Here is a 17,495-nt window from a genome sequence, read left to right as displayed (position 1 = left end):
AGTATACTCAGTTGTGTTAACAATTCTTTTTTTCGTGAAAATTGTCAAAAAGTTATTAAAACTATATAAGTGCAAAAGTGTAACATATGCCTTAATTTAAATTTTTGTCTGCTCGTTTTATTATTGTTGTTGGATTGACTTCAAATCTTTATGAGAGAGGGAGTAGGGGTACACTTATAAGAATATACAACAAAAGTATGAATGTCGTTAGAACTTGGAAAGATAGCGGTGGCTGAAATAAAAAGTGTTACACCATGTTACAGTTTTGCTCGTCAATGTAAGTGTGCCATATGTACGTAGATGAAAACTTGAATTAAGTTTAAACACATTTTTTAATATAATAAATTGTAATAAGGCATAAGTTATGGGTGAAGATTGATTTTTCTCTTTTGTTTTTTCCGCATCTCAGCGTAGTCGTCTGACGAATAGCAAAGACTCGATTAAAAACCGGAGTGTTATTTAAACGGTTTACAACCCCCTTCTTTAACCCTACATTGTCGCAGGAGGTTGGCACTGCATAATTTTGCTCTGGGCTGGCATTGAGTCTAACCCCGGACCAGAAACCTTTCGGAACTTCAAATAAGTCAAATGCCACTGCTGCCGTGGGTTGTGCCACTTTCGACTATATTCATATGTACATATGTATGTATGCAGGTCGATTTGAACCCAAAATAATTTTTTTACTGAATTACACTTTACAATCACTTATATGGAAATTAATTTCTTTTAAAAATTAGCATGTATTTTCAAGAAAAAAGTGGAATAATCAGCCTTATCGTATCATTGATTACATGTGAGCAAGTTTTCCAATAAAATACGTCCAAAGCAAAACCGATACATATAATACAAATTTATCATTTTATAAAGTTTATCGGCAATGTGTATTTTCTTGATTCGTTTTTCCTATGGCATTAACGGCAGGGATGAGTAAGAAATAAAACCATTTTGAAAAAAATACGATTATTTTTATTACGTGTTTAAGGAACGCATACATGTTTTACAATATTTGTTCGACTCTTTTTCTTTACTTCTCTCGCTAGGGCCTTCAAACGATTTATTAAGCCCACCACGTCAATTCGATTCGCTCATGGAAGAGAACAAAGTTTTCTTCTGACCAAGCTGCATTCTTTTTTAGAAATACATCTTTATTTATATGTGCCTTACACCGTCTTTCTTTCATTGATGATTTTAATCTCGAAAATCTTCGTTTTAAACTTCTTAAATTATCTCGCGTGTCACCATAACAAGCCAGCAAGAGATTTTCTAGATACTTAAGTTTTTGGTAGAAATTAAGTAAACCATGCACTGCATTTCGTCGTAAAGATATTTACGGTTCACCATTTTCATACCAGTCGAACCAAGTGCATCTAAATCAAAGAAAATTATATTTTATTATGTTCAGAAAAACTGTTATTCCTTTTATATATTATCTACAAAAAACCCTATAACTTTGCTATCCGCAGATATTTAGCTTATGAAGTTTATAAGACGATAAAAAACATATCTCAATAAGGGTAAATAATATAACAAAACTTTTAATGAATAAGAAAAATAAATTAAATTTACAGGGTGGCGACGAATAACTATCGCCCAGGTTTTTTTTTTGAAAAATAAGAGTCCTTTATTTACTCTGAGTCACTGGGAGTAAAAAGATCAATTCATCTGCCCGATTTCGCGAGTGTCTTCCAGGCAGAAGTATTCGCTGTAGACGAAGGCTGCCGTCTCTTAGAACGTAGTGGATTGTGTAACGGCGAGCGAGTAGCCATTTTCTCAGATAGCCAGGTGGCCATTAAGGCCTTAGCGTCTTTTACAACAAGGTCGAAACTAATCAAGGAGTGTAGGACGCTGTTAAATACAGTAAGTCGTCAACTCGATCTAGATTTAGTTTGGGTCCTTGGTTATAGCAACATTCCCGGAAACGAGGCTGCATACGAGTTAGCTGGAGACGGTTCCACATTGGTGTCGATCGAGGACCGGATCTCACCCCCAATTGGAACCTTATATAAAGACATATTTCTCCACAATCTTCGTAAATCGGATCAAAGATGTCGCACCGTGGAAGGCTGCCGTATATCCAAACTATTTTGGCCTGAGTATAGCCCTGAGAGAACACAAAACCTACTAAGGAAACCCAGATCTGACGTTGCTAGGCTTGTTGCGACTCTTACTGGGCATTGGCCGATTGGTACCCACGCGAGAAGGCTGGGAATCGCCTACGACTTCTGTAGAAGCTGCAGAGATGAGAACGAGCAGGAAACAGTAGAATACCTGCTTTGCAAATGTCCAGCTCTAATGAGGAGCAGAAATACCATGCTAGGAGCATATGAGTTCACATCGTTACGAGAGCTATCTGATATAAGTCTCCACAGCATACTCAACTTCATCATCCACGCCGGCTGGTTCTAACATACTCATTCGAAGTATATGGTATCAAAATGGCACTTAGCTGCTACTTGGGCGTAATAGTTTTTCCGCTACCATTCTAACCTAACCTAACCTAAGAGTCCTTTATAGATTTTAGGAAAAAAAATAAAATTTTACTTTAATTTTATTAATTGGTTTTTAAATTTTAACTTTTATTTGGGCTTACCAGCGGGGAGGACATGTAACTAGATGTTGAATGTCGTTGGGAGCGCCTACTGTTCTTTTGGAGATTTTATCAAAATAGCGATAGCGACTGTTGGAATCCGGCAGCAGAACAACTAGGTATTTGTGAACAAACTTGTAACTTCCAGGCAATCAAACCCTAAAAGATATTTGGCTACCCTTGGCATTATGGTTTGATCGCGTCGTAGTTATTATTGTAACCGCATAAACATATCCCAAAATAATTTCGAAAATCCGTGGCCAAATTAAAAATCTGGCTCTTTCCAGTTACATAGAGCCGACTGTGATGGAAACATTGTGCTGCCGTTTCTGTTTCTATATTATTTGAACATTGCGCCATTAGAGCTCGGGACCTACCGAGTGCTAATAAAAATATATTTACATTTAATACTCCCAGTTAAACAAGTAATGTTTAGCAAAAAAAAACGACTTAAAAAAAAAAATATATATATATATTTCATCATCCGATGATCGGATCTAAGCCAGATTAGTATGGGACCACCTCTGAGACACTACCTTTCCGATGCAAAAAGAATCATCGGTTGACATGGTCCAAGTTATGTGGTAACATACATAAATACAAAAAAAAAACAATATTCCGACGAACTGATAACCTCCTCCTTTCTTGGAAGTCGGTTAAAAAACGTTACGGACGTTCCGTTTGGAGACACTTTTTTCATCATAAAAACTATAGTAGGCTCTGAATGAACACAAATTTTTTTGTCATGAGTAGTCATCATCAATACCTATGTGAGACCAATAAAAATATTTTCCACAAATGTTATATAGTAAGTGCATAGCGATTAAGAGAAACCGTTCGGACGTTCCCAATATGGAACTCGTATCGAAGACTGATAATTCTTGCAAAATTCTGCCAATCTGTTAACGGACGTTCCCGTTCGGACGTTCCGATTTTTTCCAATGAGATACAATTTTTTGTTTAAGAATTTAAACACACTCGTTTTTTAATGTAAATATGAGGTTTTATTGTAAATAGTACAAAACACTTAATGCAAATATGAGGTTTTATTGTAAATAATACAAAAAACTTAAGGCGTAGCTAGTGGGTGACAGGTAACAAGATCAACGGAAATAAGGTCAATTAACACTATTTCGCATACTGGTGCGAAATAAAGTCAATTTACATTATTTCCTTTCTGAAAGCGACATAAAGTCATCAAAAATTTGACGCGAGTGCGGCGCGGAGCAGCAGGTGCGTCGCGGTGTGGCGCGCGGACGCGGACCGCCGTGATATTTATGTTTGAAAGAGCAATTTGGTCAATGGATTTTATTTCGCTTTGAAAAGGTAATAATGCCAATTTTATTTCGCACCTTATTTCCGTTATCTTGGTCTGCTCGGCTAAAATATTGTTTTGCTAATGTAAAAGTCCTTGAATTCCTTTTTAAAATGCTGATATGATTCGCTTACTGTCAAAACCACGTAGCGCTTTGGTATTGGCAATTCTTGCTTACTTAACAAAGTTTCATTTCTTCCTGCTGCTTGTACAATTTTTATTAATTTTGGGTTCTCATTTTCGCATTTCGCCATATTTGTCTAATAATTTTTTCTTAATGCTTTTTCAACTTTTTTATGGTTTTATTGTCTACTTTTATACTTGCCAAAGTTCGAAGAAACTAATCCCTATTTTTTGTTTTCAATAAATCTTTTTTTAGCGTAAGTTATTCGCATCTTGGTGCTTTTTTGCCATGATATGATCATTTTTAATTTTTCTTCTTTAGTTTTTTTTTTTCATTCGATCTCTCTCTTTTTTATATTCCACCCACATTTTTTCATCTTTCTTCAAATTCCGTCTCCACTTATTGCTCTCTCAGCCGTGCTTTTAACGTTCATTGAAGTCATGTCTTCTACAAGCAGAAGTATTTACTATATTTATATACCTATGTACGTACATAGAAACGGTATAGACAAAAATTATTTGAAGCGTTCGGGCGTTTGCAATTTTCTTACAATCGATAATTCTATAGCTTTATGAAAAAAAAAGTTTATGCTAATGGCAAAAGTAACCAAAACTAGCTTTTTTTTTAAGTTTTGACAAATAAAGTAAACGTTACGACGCTTGAAAAAAGGCACAATTTGTAATTTAACTTAAGACGGTTCCTAATATATTTTTACGTTGTTTTTGTTGTAAGACTTACGGAACATAAGCTATACTAAGTTTTCGTATAGAGTTCCGATTGGTTGACACTTTCCAAGAAATACCCATATGTATACATATATAGATTAGACCGTTCCACAGAGGGATATTTTGCCGATTTAGACGGCCAAAAGTCGAATTTTCCAAACATACTTTTTTCTTTTATAACTGAATATAGGGTAAAGAGAATATAATTCTTGACTAGATTCCGTTATTTTTTAATCCCTCTCTGCTTTAATTCGCTCGCACCGCGCTGTCAAAGTGCCGTGTGGATAATTGTTTATTTGGTTTTTAGATGTGTTTAATACAAGCCGAAGTTGTAAAAAACTGCTTTAAATCGTGTGTTAATTTTTTTAAATTATAAAATATATATATTTAAATTGGATAATTGTAAAGCAGATAAATGCCATATAATCCAAATAGTTTAATACAAATATAATATGAACTGGTACCGGCAGAGCTACAAGGAAAAATATCGTATTTTTGCTTATTTTAATGGATTAGAAGAATGAACTGCAGTCATAAAGTTATGTAACACCCACCACTCAACGGCGCTGAGATTCTTGCTTGGGTGTTATGCTTGACAGTTCGTAGTTTGGAAACAAACAAAAAAATACTGCTGAAAATGTGCGTTTGCTGTGCAGTGACCATTGGAAATACTCACTACTGCTGAAAAATAAACCGAAAATACTGCTGCAGTACTGTACCAGTTTTCTGTAAGTGTTCAATGAGTAAAGAGGGTGATAGGAAAGTCAAGACGCCCAACAACGTTAAGGGGGGAGGGGTTCAATATAAAAATTTGGAAAGTTCCAGGGAGAAAATATTTGTTAGTACATTTAGAAGAAAATTCTCTACTTAAGGGCAAGTTCTAGTAAAAATTTGCAAATAAGTTTTTAAGGCAGTAAAATCGTAAGAATTTTTGTTTTTTATTCGAATGTGATAACTCTCAGTACTTGCGCGTTGGATTTGAAGAAATGCATTCAGGGAAAAGAGTTGTTAACAAAATAGTTGAAAATCGTGAATTTTATAGTAATTTGCTACGTAAAATAACTTATAAATCCGAATATGAGGTCAAAAGTAAAAAAGTATAATGGTTTTTAAGAATGTGCGAAACTATCGTTTTTTTTTTCAAATTGAGGAAACAGCGTTTTAAATTTTTTCCACAAATATCCGGTTCTGATTAACACACCGCGAAAAGCTCTCCACCAGAATAATGGTCTTCGAAATCCCTATGAACTTGATATGCAATGTTTTGAAATCAACTTATCAGTTTAAGAGTTATCTGCAAGTTTATAGATGAAATCGGACACAATTTTAAGTCGTATCGATATTCTACTGTGAATTACACCTAAAAGCCGCAAACTTTTTGTTCTTACATATCTTTATGCTAAAGTAAAGCTTATTTAATTTCAAAATATATAAATCCAAATCTTTTGCAAAGCGATTTGAAAATAGAAAAGTTATAGCAAATGAATGAAATGAAAACGTTTTCTCAATTTAAAAAAAAAAAAACGATAATTTCGCAAATTCATAAAACCTTTTCCACCTTTTTTTATTTTTGACCTCATATTCGGATTCTGTAAGTTATTTTACATAGCAAATGACTATAAAATTCATGATTTTGAACTATTTTGTTAAAAACTTTTTTCCTTTAATGCAAGTACTTAGAGTTTCACAATCGATAAAAATTTTGCACAGCTTATTTTTAGACCAAAAGACATCTTTTTCCACCCGGCAAACTGTATATTTAAACAAAAATTTAGAAATAACGAACGGTCTAATGTACATACATATAACAGCATTGTCATTAGCGGGATTCGCGCTTCTGTGTATTCGTTGTACCTTGCGTAAGTGTAACTGAATTAGCGTGTGATTTGTTGTTGCAAGTGTATTTATTGTACCACATGCTCATCCAGTTACACTTACCCAGGATCAACGAATACACAGAAGCGCGAATTCCACTATTATTTTATTTTTGAGTTCTTATGCTTTCTCTCGAGCCGGAATTGTCTTTGCCTATGACGGTGGTGGCTCATTCGGATGCATCTACGCACGGATTTTTCAAACACAATCTCATTCATCTGGCAAACATCTAATTGAAAAAAATATCTTAATGCAAATTATAGGCATTTGTAATAAAAATGTTAACGGCCTACCATAAAATACGCCCATAATGATGGAAAATTGGTTCAAAGATCTCCTCTTTCCACAGTCATTCCAATTGAAACGTAATATAAAATCATCAGTAAAAATCGCACGGAACACATGATCAACACTTGCATTTGCAGGCTTCAGATGTAATAGAAATGCTTTCTGAAAATTAAGATACATAGTACATACATACATACATGCAAACTAATTCGAAAAAAAACATGACATCAGACATTTTTTACACACCATTACTTCGAGATATTCTTGGTCTACAAGTTTATGTTCCAGTTCTTTAGCTGCATTCAGCGTGCGCAACGGTAGAGTGGACTCTAATTCTGTACAGAATGCGTCCGCCACGACCTGAAAGTGGAAATATAGTATGTAGTGAATATTGAAGTACATAAAAAAGGAACACATTAGGGTATTCATATTATAACACTTAAGTTTACAGTTCGGTGCAAAACTTCTAAGTTTTATGTGCCCGAGAATTTTTCTAATTAACGTGAATACCCTAGTATAAGATAATTCTATAACGTTTTGAATACATACTTTTTTATTAGAGACGGTTCCCAAAATGTTGGGAGATCCTTTATCGAAACTGTCCATACGGTCCAATATGATATTTTGGTTTTCCAACATCACTTTTTGATTCACCAAAACTAATTGTAACAAGTTTGCTGTCTCTGTAAATAAATTTGAAATATACTACGCTTACACGCACGTTATATTTGCAAAAAAATTTTTGCGAAAAGGAAATTTGGACGAAAAACACACCGAGCTAATTAGTAAGTAATACAACTATATCTGCATCTACATCTGGTTATAAGTAGGTATGTACGAAGGGTATAGCAACTCTAATGTTAATATGTTAAATTTGACATTTTCATAGTAGTTTGACTATTTTAATACTCAGGACGAGGGCTATTTGTGTTGTTTACAGATTTCCAGAAAGAGTTTTTAGAGAATGTTTCTGTAGTGACAGGCCTTGTATGTATATATATATATATATATGTAAATCTGGGTCGTTCCGGTTACGTATACCTCCTTGTCATTAGAGAGGCCATGACATGAGGCAATCGGGTCTATTGCCGAATTCTTTGTAAATTCGACGTAACTTTTACTATATGCATTCGTAGCTGTTTGAATTCAGTGACAGCTTCTTCGTAGATTTCACGAAAATTTAACTACCGATGAATTCAGCAATAGTCCGAAAACTGAGCAGGTATTTTGTTTCTGAATTCTAGCCGCCGCGCACATCCAAGGCTTATGGCAAGAATTATTTCAGGCGTCTAACTGTTAGGAAGTCTGCAGCGTCTGTTCACCAGTAGGTGCGGCTGCAAGCGGGTATCTGTGTTGAAGCAAGCGGCTCGCTATATAAACGTGTACTTGGTTGCGAAACCAACCCCGTTGTGCGCTGGGTTTGGAACCTGCCACATAAAAACCCCTTCCAGTGAAGAAGCAAAGTAAAGCCTTGGAGTCTTTAACATCTCCCTAATATGCGCTCATGCCCCGACGGAAGAGAAGGATGAGGCATCCATTCTATGAACGCTTGGAGCGCACGTACGAGCGCTGCCCCCGCCATGATATCAAAATCGTGCTTAGCAACTTCAATGCCGGGGTGGGCAAGGAAGGGATCTTTGGTATCACCGACGGAAAATTCAGCCTCCACGACGAAACGTCCGACAACGGACTGAGGCTGATGGACTTCGCAACGTGGATGTCTCTAGATCGAAAAACGAGAAACCAAATCGACCACGTTGTGATAGACGGAAGGCACGCTTCCAGTGTTTTAGACGTACAGTTGTGTTCATATTAATAGCAGTGCGTTCTCTGAGATCGGAAAACACGGCTTCATTCAAAATAAATGGAATAAAATTTTAAAAGGCTCTCGCTATTTAATTTCATGATTAATGCAAAAAGTTTTACTATTCTTTGCAATTTCTTAAATCAAAACGCAAAAAATTCACATGTAGGCAAAAAATTCTGTTCACAAAAATAGCAGTAAAAATGAAAGTGATATGGAATTCAACACAAACGCAAAATCATACATCTTTGTGTAAAGTACAATAAAGATATAGCTAATATTTAGTCTTATACCCCTTATTCCGAATGACGGCGGCACATCTACGTTGCATCGAGTCCACAAAACGTCTGCATCTTTCGACTGGGATATTTGCCCATGCAGAGCGTACAACTTCCCACAAAGCGTTCACATTGGTTGGATTTCTTTCGGAAACACTATGTTTTATGTCCCCCCATAAGTTTTCGATGGGGTTCAGGTCTGGTGATTGTGCTGGCCACTACATCATGAAAGAAGTCCCTAGCTCGCTTGCTCGTATGTTTCGGATCATTATCCTGTTGAAAGAACCATTTCAGCGGCATTTCTTCATCTGCATATGGCAGCATAACTTCTTCTAGGATTTCAACGTACTTGTGCTGATCCATGATACCATCAATTTTGTATATTGGTCCTGTACCGCAATAGGGGAAACAACCCCATACCATGATTTTAGCTCCTCCATGTTTAACGGTCTTGACCGTGTATTGTGGTTGGTTACCATCATTTTGCGGCACGTACACTCCCTAGGCCCAAACATCGCCTCGGATCACTATCTTGTTGCAGCCAAGGTACGTACCCGCCTCTGTGCAGCAAAAAATGTGCGCCCAAATATGCAAAGAAAGCTTAACGTCGAAAAGCTGTAATCACAACATAAAGGCCAATGCATTTGCATGCTCTCAGAGAGCACTCTTAAACCATCCGACATATGCGAGCAGTGGAACCACTTTTTCCGCCCATTGAGTACCGCCGCCGCAGAAGTAGTCGTACTTCAGCGAGCCCCAAAGAACAACTGGTACGACGAGCAGTGTTAGGAAGCTATAGAGAAAAAAAAATGCCGCCTACTGGGCCAGGCTGTGATCTGGCGCAACGCGTGCTCCAATAGCCGCTGAATCCATAATACCCTTCGTTCCCCTAATTACAAGGAAAAACAATGTTGTCACCATTAGGCTACCTCAATAACCAAGTTTTACAGAGATATTAAAATATTTTTTACCATTATTATCGTAAACTAAATGATAGCAAATTCGCATGCATGTTTCTCTCCAACAGGGGTGGGGTTCAAACCCCCAAAACCATTTCGGGGAAAAAGAGATGATAGAAAAGCGTGAAACAAGGCGAATTTATATAAATGTTTTTTATATTTCTGCTACCACCTTGCATGAATTTGCCTTGATGCAATGCAAGTGTCCATATGTATGTACATTAGGGTTCCCATCAAAATTTTTTATTTTTTTTCAAGACCATACCCTCTAATTTTATTAGTTTTTATTAGAAATATTCTTACCTATTTTTATAGATTTTTTAAAGGTCATTTAGAGGCAGCGACCTGTCGATTTAGGTCATAAAATACGATTTTGTAGATTCATGAGTTTCTGAATGACTATTTTTCGATTCGATTACAATGTTCGAATATGATCGGAGAAGAGGATATATAGGCCTTTAAAATAGTATATAATAATCTATTGTCGGACTTAGCTCGTTAGGATTTTTTATCGGGTAAAATAAAAAACTCATATACATATCTCTTATTTTCTTTAAATTTTTACCATCGATAATTTCCACACGTTCAAAATATATAATACTATCTAAAATTAAATCTATGCAATAAATACAATATGCTGAATATTCTTGGTTGTTACGAATGACTTTACATATTTTTAAGAGTCATTCCAAGTATGCAGTTATATAGTCCATTCAATTTTAGAAAATCGCGTTGATTTTCGGCAATTTTTTTAGTGGAAGGTGGTGCTCATTTTCTTCATACAAAAATAATTGTCGAACATAGTTTGTATGGAAGTTGGCCTTTTCTAATAGATTTTGTCGCTGAACTCATATCTGAAAAATATGCAAAGCATTTTAAAATACATATCTTGTCCTTTCACAAGCCGCACAGTGTGCTTTTTGAACACTGCATGTAAATTAGTCGTAGCGCTTTCGACAGAAGCAGCATTTTGATACGAAACAAAATGGTTTTGAAAGCTTAAGTAAATCCCTTTTAATTGTGGTCATTGAACCACAATTACCCCTTGACCTTAAAAAATTGGTCAAAAGTAGTGGTCTTCGAAAAAGAATGCGAAATCCACGGGATTTATTCAAAAACAGAAAATTTATGTATTTTTTATTATACTAGTATTATAGATTTTGAAACGAGCAACACGATTCCACTGTTCAAAATTCGAAAAAAAAATTTAGCACCTTAATTTAAAAAATTCATTATATATTGCATTTTTTCTATTTGCATGCAGCTATGCATCCTTCACTCAATTTTATATTCCTCGAACAATAAGTGCAATTCAAGACCTTTAATTTGAGCCAAGGTAGAAGCGTCTAGGCCCTCTGAGAGCCAAGTTATAACAATTTTAAACCAAACTCCGAAACTGCTGTACTAGTTTTTACTCCAAAATGCGTAAAATAATAATAATAATAATAATTTTAGCTCTCAAAGGGCCTAGAGACTTCTTCTTTAAACAGTGCAGTTTCTCGTCCCAAAATCGATAATATTAGTATAATAAGAAATACAAAAAATGTTTTTTTTTTTTAATATATCCGTTGGATTTTGCGTGTCTTTTCAAAGAACACTATTTTTTACCAATTTTTTTAAAGTCAAGAAGTGATTGTGGCTCAATGGCAATATTTTTCCATGAAAGGCAATTACATTAGCTTTCAAAGCCATTTTGTTTCATATCAAAATATTGCGTCTGTCGAAAGTGCTACGATTAATTGGCATCAAGTGTTAAAAAAAGCACACTGTGTGCCGTCGAGTTGGCTCGAATATCTTATTTTTCAGTCGAGAAATGTAATTTTGAAATTTTAAAATTACTACGGTGTATTTTTCTCAAAAGCATATGACTCAAAACATATGATTTATAAAAATATAATCCATTTATAAACAATATATAATACAATACAACGTCTATCATGATTATTTCTCTTTTTCATATAAAAATTCGTAAGTGTCCCACCCGTGACAACCGTTGTCCCTCTCGTGACAGAGGAATTTCGGATTTTTTTTTATAATGAAGCAATAATTTATGTGTAAGTTTTTGCTTTGTTAGTATTCGTGGTTCTTTTTTTATTTCAAGACTCAAGTTCACACAGAAGAGTGAAATAAATTCGCAGATTTTCAGTAAAATATATCTGCTCCAAAAAGCTGGCTTTTTTTCTCACCCGTGACAGAATAAATAACTCAGAGTTTTTCCCATTTTTTCATATTTGGTTATCTCAATTCGTCGGCCATGATTTTTTTTTAGTTTGCAACGTGTGTGTGTGTTTGTGAGTAAATTTAAAAATTAAAATGCTTGAAAACGTCAAAAATGCTAAAAGTATCTCTCAGCGGTTCTACCTTCCTATATTTTTATCAAAATGTACAATTGTTGAGTACTTTCTACTTAAATTTAAAAAATAAAGTACATTTTTACTGTACAAATGTCCCAGCCGTGACAATGACGTGGAGTGCCCCATATAACTTATTGAAACAAAGCTCTAAATAGCTTTATCTTTAAATAAAACACCAAAATATCGCTTTTTAAATATCAAATTTCTTAAAAGAGAAACGTGCGCAACGAACATATGTCAACAATAACTTCAAATATAACTCTAGTCCAAGATCCCAGTGCCGCCAGACCTATGTTATTTTGGAATTAACCAAATTTAGGGAATAAGTAGTGTTATATGTATGCGTACCTGCTTGCTTGGTTAGGCGGCCCTTCCACTGATAGCAGGTACGAAAGGTACGTAAAAACGTTACTTACCTGTGTTAAATTCGTATAGCTGGGTTTTATGTATGTTTTACAAAATATTGTTAAAAATCAATATTCAACATTGCCAGACACTTTCCTGAGCGGTAACTTCCGCCAGTCGCTTTGAAGTTTTCAAAGAAATTAGGTAAACTATCTTATATTCTCAGTCCCAAATTTTATATACACTGCCGGAACAAAGGCACAACAAATTTTTCACAATATATGCAACAATTTTCATTCTAATATTTTTCCGCTAATTTCATATAAAAATATGGTTCATTCAACAACAAAAGACATAAAAATATAATTGCTAAACTTTGTGCAAAACTCGCGAAAATTCAGCAAATTTTCAACTTTTTAATCAGATATTTTAGTTTTTTTGAGTATGCAGTCCATTAAATTCTAGTAAAAAATGCAAGTTCGGAGTTAGTCGAAAAACGCGTTGATTTTTGAGAATTTTTTTCGTTGAAGGTGTTTTGCATTTTTTCTATATAAAGTATTTTCGAAAAAAATTTGCCAATAATCAACGGTAATTCCCAGTTTCCTAAACTTGGGTGAAAATGTTTTTCATTTTTGTAGTTTTCTTCAAAGTTTTAAACTTGGGTGTATATGGATTTTGTTAGAGAATGAACTGTTTTTAATTGAAAATTTCTAAAAATAAATAAATAAACATGAAAGGCAAACAATATCACTTTGAAATGGGGGTGCTACTGTATTGGCCAATACTGTATATATACCCCATGTCACCAGCTGTCATAAGCTGAAAAAAGTGAGGTCTTCAGAGGTGCAAACCGTATGGTAGTTGGTGACTTTAACACGCACCACTATCTTTGGCATTCAAGCCTGTCGAATGATTATAGGGGAACACACTTGGCTGAGCAGATAGACGATTTGACATTCTGCACAATGAACGACGACGCACCCACCAGGATTATGGGCAACTGCTCGCCTCACATAACAATTGTAAGCGCTGGTCTCTTAAACAGCATAACGTGGCGACCTATGCTGACTTTGGCATCAGACCACCTGCCCATAATCATCTCGATTAATAAACCTGCCGACTTTGCTTCCACGGAACACCGAACCTATGTCAACTTTTCCAAAGCTGATTGGAACGACTTCGCCGAAGTTACTGAAAGCACCTTCACTGCCCTACCCACAGCAACCGACATTCACGTAGGTGAGCGTAAATTCCGCAGGGTTGTCACTGCTGCTGCAGCCCACTTCATCCCAACAGGACGTATTTTAGACCCCCGTCCGAATCTACACGCCGTTAGTTGAGCTTCACGACAATGATTGAGCGACTAACCAATCTGGGCGGGGTTGTTGTAGCCGCTACAACAACATCAACAACGTAATTTATGAATAAATTGCCCGGTTAGAAAGTCTTAAAAATTCACAGAAAATTAGAAGCTTCGCACATGTTGTTACATGTTATGCAGTGACTGAACATCGAAGACGCATATGGCGCCTGATCTGTATAACGGTTAGTCCACAGCGACATTTGTCTTTTTCATTCGATTTTTTTTCGACAGACCTAAACTTTGGATTCACTTGAAATAAACTTTTGCATTTTTGCTCGTCAAAAATACTTACGTAATGTGCACTCGACAGTTAAAATATTTTGGCAGTTTGTTAGTGATTAGCAGGGCCGAAAAGTGTAAGCTTTTGCTTGAAATTGCTTATTTAGGGTTTCCAAGCTTAATTTTAACGATCATGCTTAAACTACTATGTTCACATTACAGCATAAATTACTTTGTTTCGATCAAATTACTTTATATAAACCAAGTACGTTCACATTTTCTTTCATAATTTCTATGGCACGTGTACGTACGAGTGTGTGGTTTATACTTGATTTCAAAAAACTAATGGTTGTATACCTTTAGGCATTTTTTCAAATTTCCTCAACAGTGGGGTCATGGGATTGAATACCTACGTAAAAAAATTTAAATAAACATGCATACTTGTTTCAAGTGACAGATTTCTGAATCGAACCTAAAGGCGGATTCACCGTTCGTGTCCGGACACTTTTTGTTAGTAATTTTACGTGTTCCTTTCCCACTTGTCAGAAAAAAATAGAATGTGCCGAACTGAACGGTAAACCGTACTTCAGCACCCTCTCCGGCAAAAATGTTTTGAGAGCAAAAAAAAAGTCGTCCGGACACAAACGGTGAACCCGCCTTAACTCTAACAGAACATTTATTTATCATAAAAGGAATATGTCTGATTATTGAAAATGTCTTTACATTATTGGATTTTCTGTCCAGTATACACACATAAATATTTAAATAAATGAAATTAATATTTATATACTATACCTTTTTTTCTTTTCCGACCTTTTCGTTGTGATATAGCACTAATTATTTCTATACCAGTTAGGATTAATATGTAATCTATTCCAGCTGCAATTATCTGCAATTCTTTTTATAAAGACTCATTTAACTAACAAACCTATTTTTCTTCGAAAATAGTCCAAGCATTCGAAATCATAAGTATTGGGGGTAGACAAACAACGAGGTAAAGTATTAAAGGGTTATTATTTTTTACTTCACCTTATATTACCTGTTTTAGAAAGTACCACCGAATTTAGCAATTGTGGCAAAGTTCAACAATCCTAATTCAGAGTTAGCTGAAATTACAATTGCAAGTAATCGTGAACTGCATAAGTGTATCGAAAACCTTAAAAATAAATATCCAAACCTTACAGAGAGAATTCTTGAGTAAATTTATACTGGACTAAGTAAATTTTTTGTTGCCTACTTTTACCAAAACGTGGCAGGCTGCATCGAGAGTAAAAACAATTGTATTTTTTAGCATTGAAGGCTTAACAGTTTTACCCACCGTAAACCACCATTTTTATAAACATATACATATGAGCCATTCCTTTTTAAATCGGACGGAATTCGTAAAAAAAATATGTCATGTCACCGATTCGCTTCAAATTTTTTTTATGGGTTCTATACAAACAAGACAAGACAAGATTTCTGTGGACCAAAATCGGGGCATCGAATCCGAACCTACAATTTTGTTTTTAGAATAAAAACATGACATCCTTTAATGCAAAACAAAAGAGAAAAAAACTTGAATATGGATGCCAATAATATATACAAACAATATATTCATTTTAGCAAGTTTTGGCTACTTTTCTATGTTTAAAAAATCTTTATGACCTTTTTATGAAAATATAGTTTACAAACATCTAAAAAAACCTGTATGTCAAGATTTTAAACTTTGTAGAACATTTACAAAAACTCGACCAATTTTGACAAATGATCAAAATGATGATCAAAATTTTAAAATTTTTAATCAGGTTTTTAGAATTTACCAAATTTGCACTTCGTTTTACAAGAGTTGAATGGGCTACAAAACTGCATACTCAGAAAGTTTCTAAAATCGCAAATTTTTTTACAAAGTTTGATTTAAATGGTTTTTGTTGTATAACGAGCTAAACATTAATTAATGAGAAGGGGAATTGCCAAGGAATGCTAAAATGTCTCCTCCCTATTTATATTTTCATTATTATATCAACAGCATATATTTTTTTATAATTTCACTACCTTCAAGTTAGAATCGTTTCATTAAAAAGAAAACTTAACAAAAAGTTATAAAATCCTTAAAAAAAAATGTTGACAGGAATGATGACAGCAATATAGCGAGAGAGTTTGACAGAACAAAACATAGGCAATGTTCATAAAAAATAAGGATGCTGGCTATGTTTGTGGCTCCCCTATATGTATTATATGTTCTTTAAGTTAACGAAAGTGCTGCCACATTTGTGTGATGAATTCTTTTTGGGCCAGAGTACAGGAAGACTCTTGTTAAATTAATAAATAAAGCACTGAAAATCGGTACAAATATGAAAAATCGGGCCCCTTACATGTTCCGACTTTTAAAAAATATTCAGCGGGACAATTTTCTCAAAATCGGTACCGTCTCGCCAAAATCGGTACGAATCGTCACCGTATCTATACATGAAATATGCTAACACGTAATCGAGGAATTTTTTTTTTTCTGTTTTTTCTTCGGATATATGATCTGTCAAAGTTGGATTTTTTTTGGTGATTCTGACTAATCAAGTATGCACTTCTAAGCAAGTAATACTTGAACCCCTACAAGAATTAGGTGATGGAAAGTAACACATTCTCATTTATCTTACTAACACATTTGCCAATTTTGCCCAGTAGAAATTTTATGCATACGACACACAGTGTCGCGACTTCATATAAGCGTTGGCCAAAAATAGGAGTTATAGTAGGTAAATGAAAATTGGTACAGATAGTTAACGTAAGTAGACTAAGAAAAAAACTAAGTTTTGAGAAAATCAGCCCAAGGACACGCCCACCTCCCATATATCCTGAAATGAAAAAAACGTATATTTTCCAAAATTGTTGTTGGAATTGAACCAAATTTGGCTCGATTTGTCTCTGATATATAACTGATAACTGTGTTTAATTATATGGAATTATCTCAAAGGACACGCCCACCTCCCATATATCCTGAAGTAAAAAATTCGAATAATTTCATGTAATTAGCTTAAACAAAAACTTTATTTTTAGTTTTAGACAAGCAAAGAATATTTCTTATTTACTATTATCATCGCCAATATCTTCAATGTTATCGCAGAAATCATCCTCAGATATGATGCTTTCATCTTCCACAAAAACAAAATCTTTTATTTCATTTAGATCATATCTTCTTAAAAATTCCCATAGAATATTTCGCTATCCAGCCAGTTATTACAGTGTTTTTCAAATAAGTCTTTTTTCCGTCCATACTTTTCCC

The 17,495-nt window shown here is 34.8% G+C and overlaps 1 protein-coding gene across 2 annotated transcripts in view; it reads right to left on the bottom strand.

The window, feature by feature from the left end:
• Positions 1-964: 964 nt before the first annotated feature.
• Positions 965-17,495, bottom strand: part of LOC118748916 — a 78,114-nt gene continuing 61,583 nt past the window's right edge. Inside the window, exons 4-7 of one of the 2 annotated variants that reach the window (XM_036483657.1) lie at positions 7,464-7,597; positions 7,161-7,274; positions 6,920-7,076; positions 965-1,367 (exon numbers count right to left, since the gene is read on the bottom strand). In XM_036483657.1, the coding sequence (XP_036339550.1) occupies positions 1,264-1,367; positions 6,920-7,076; positions 7,161-7,274; positions 7,464-7,597 (509 nt within the window). In that variant the 3' untranslated portion in view covers positions 965-1,263. Of the gene's footprint in view, positions 1,368-6,445; positions 6,856-6,919; positions 7,077-7,160; positions 7,275-7,463; positions 7,598-17,495 lie in introns of those variants that run through there. The other variant, XM_036483655.1, reaches the window with a different exon arrangement.

This window comes from Rhagoletis pomonella, unplaced genomic scaffold (genome assembly GCF_013731165.1).
Source record: "Rhagoletis pomonella isolate Grant_MI unplaced genomic scaffold, Rhpom_1.0 Rhpom_scaffold_00013, whole genome shotgun sequence".
Lineage (NCBI taxonomy): Eukaryota > Metazoa > Arthropoda > Insecta > Diptera > Tephritidae > Rhagoletis > Rhagoletis pomonella.
Note: the sequence above shows the minus strand (reverse complement) of the source record. Positions and strands in the feature narration are given on the sequence as shown.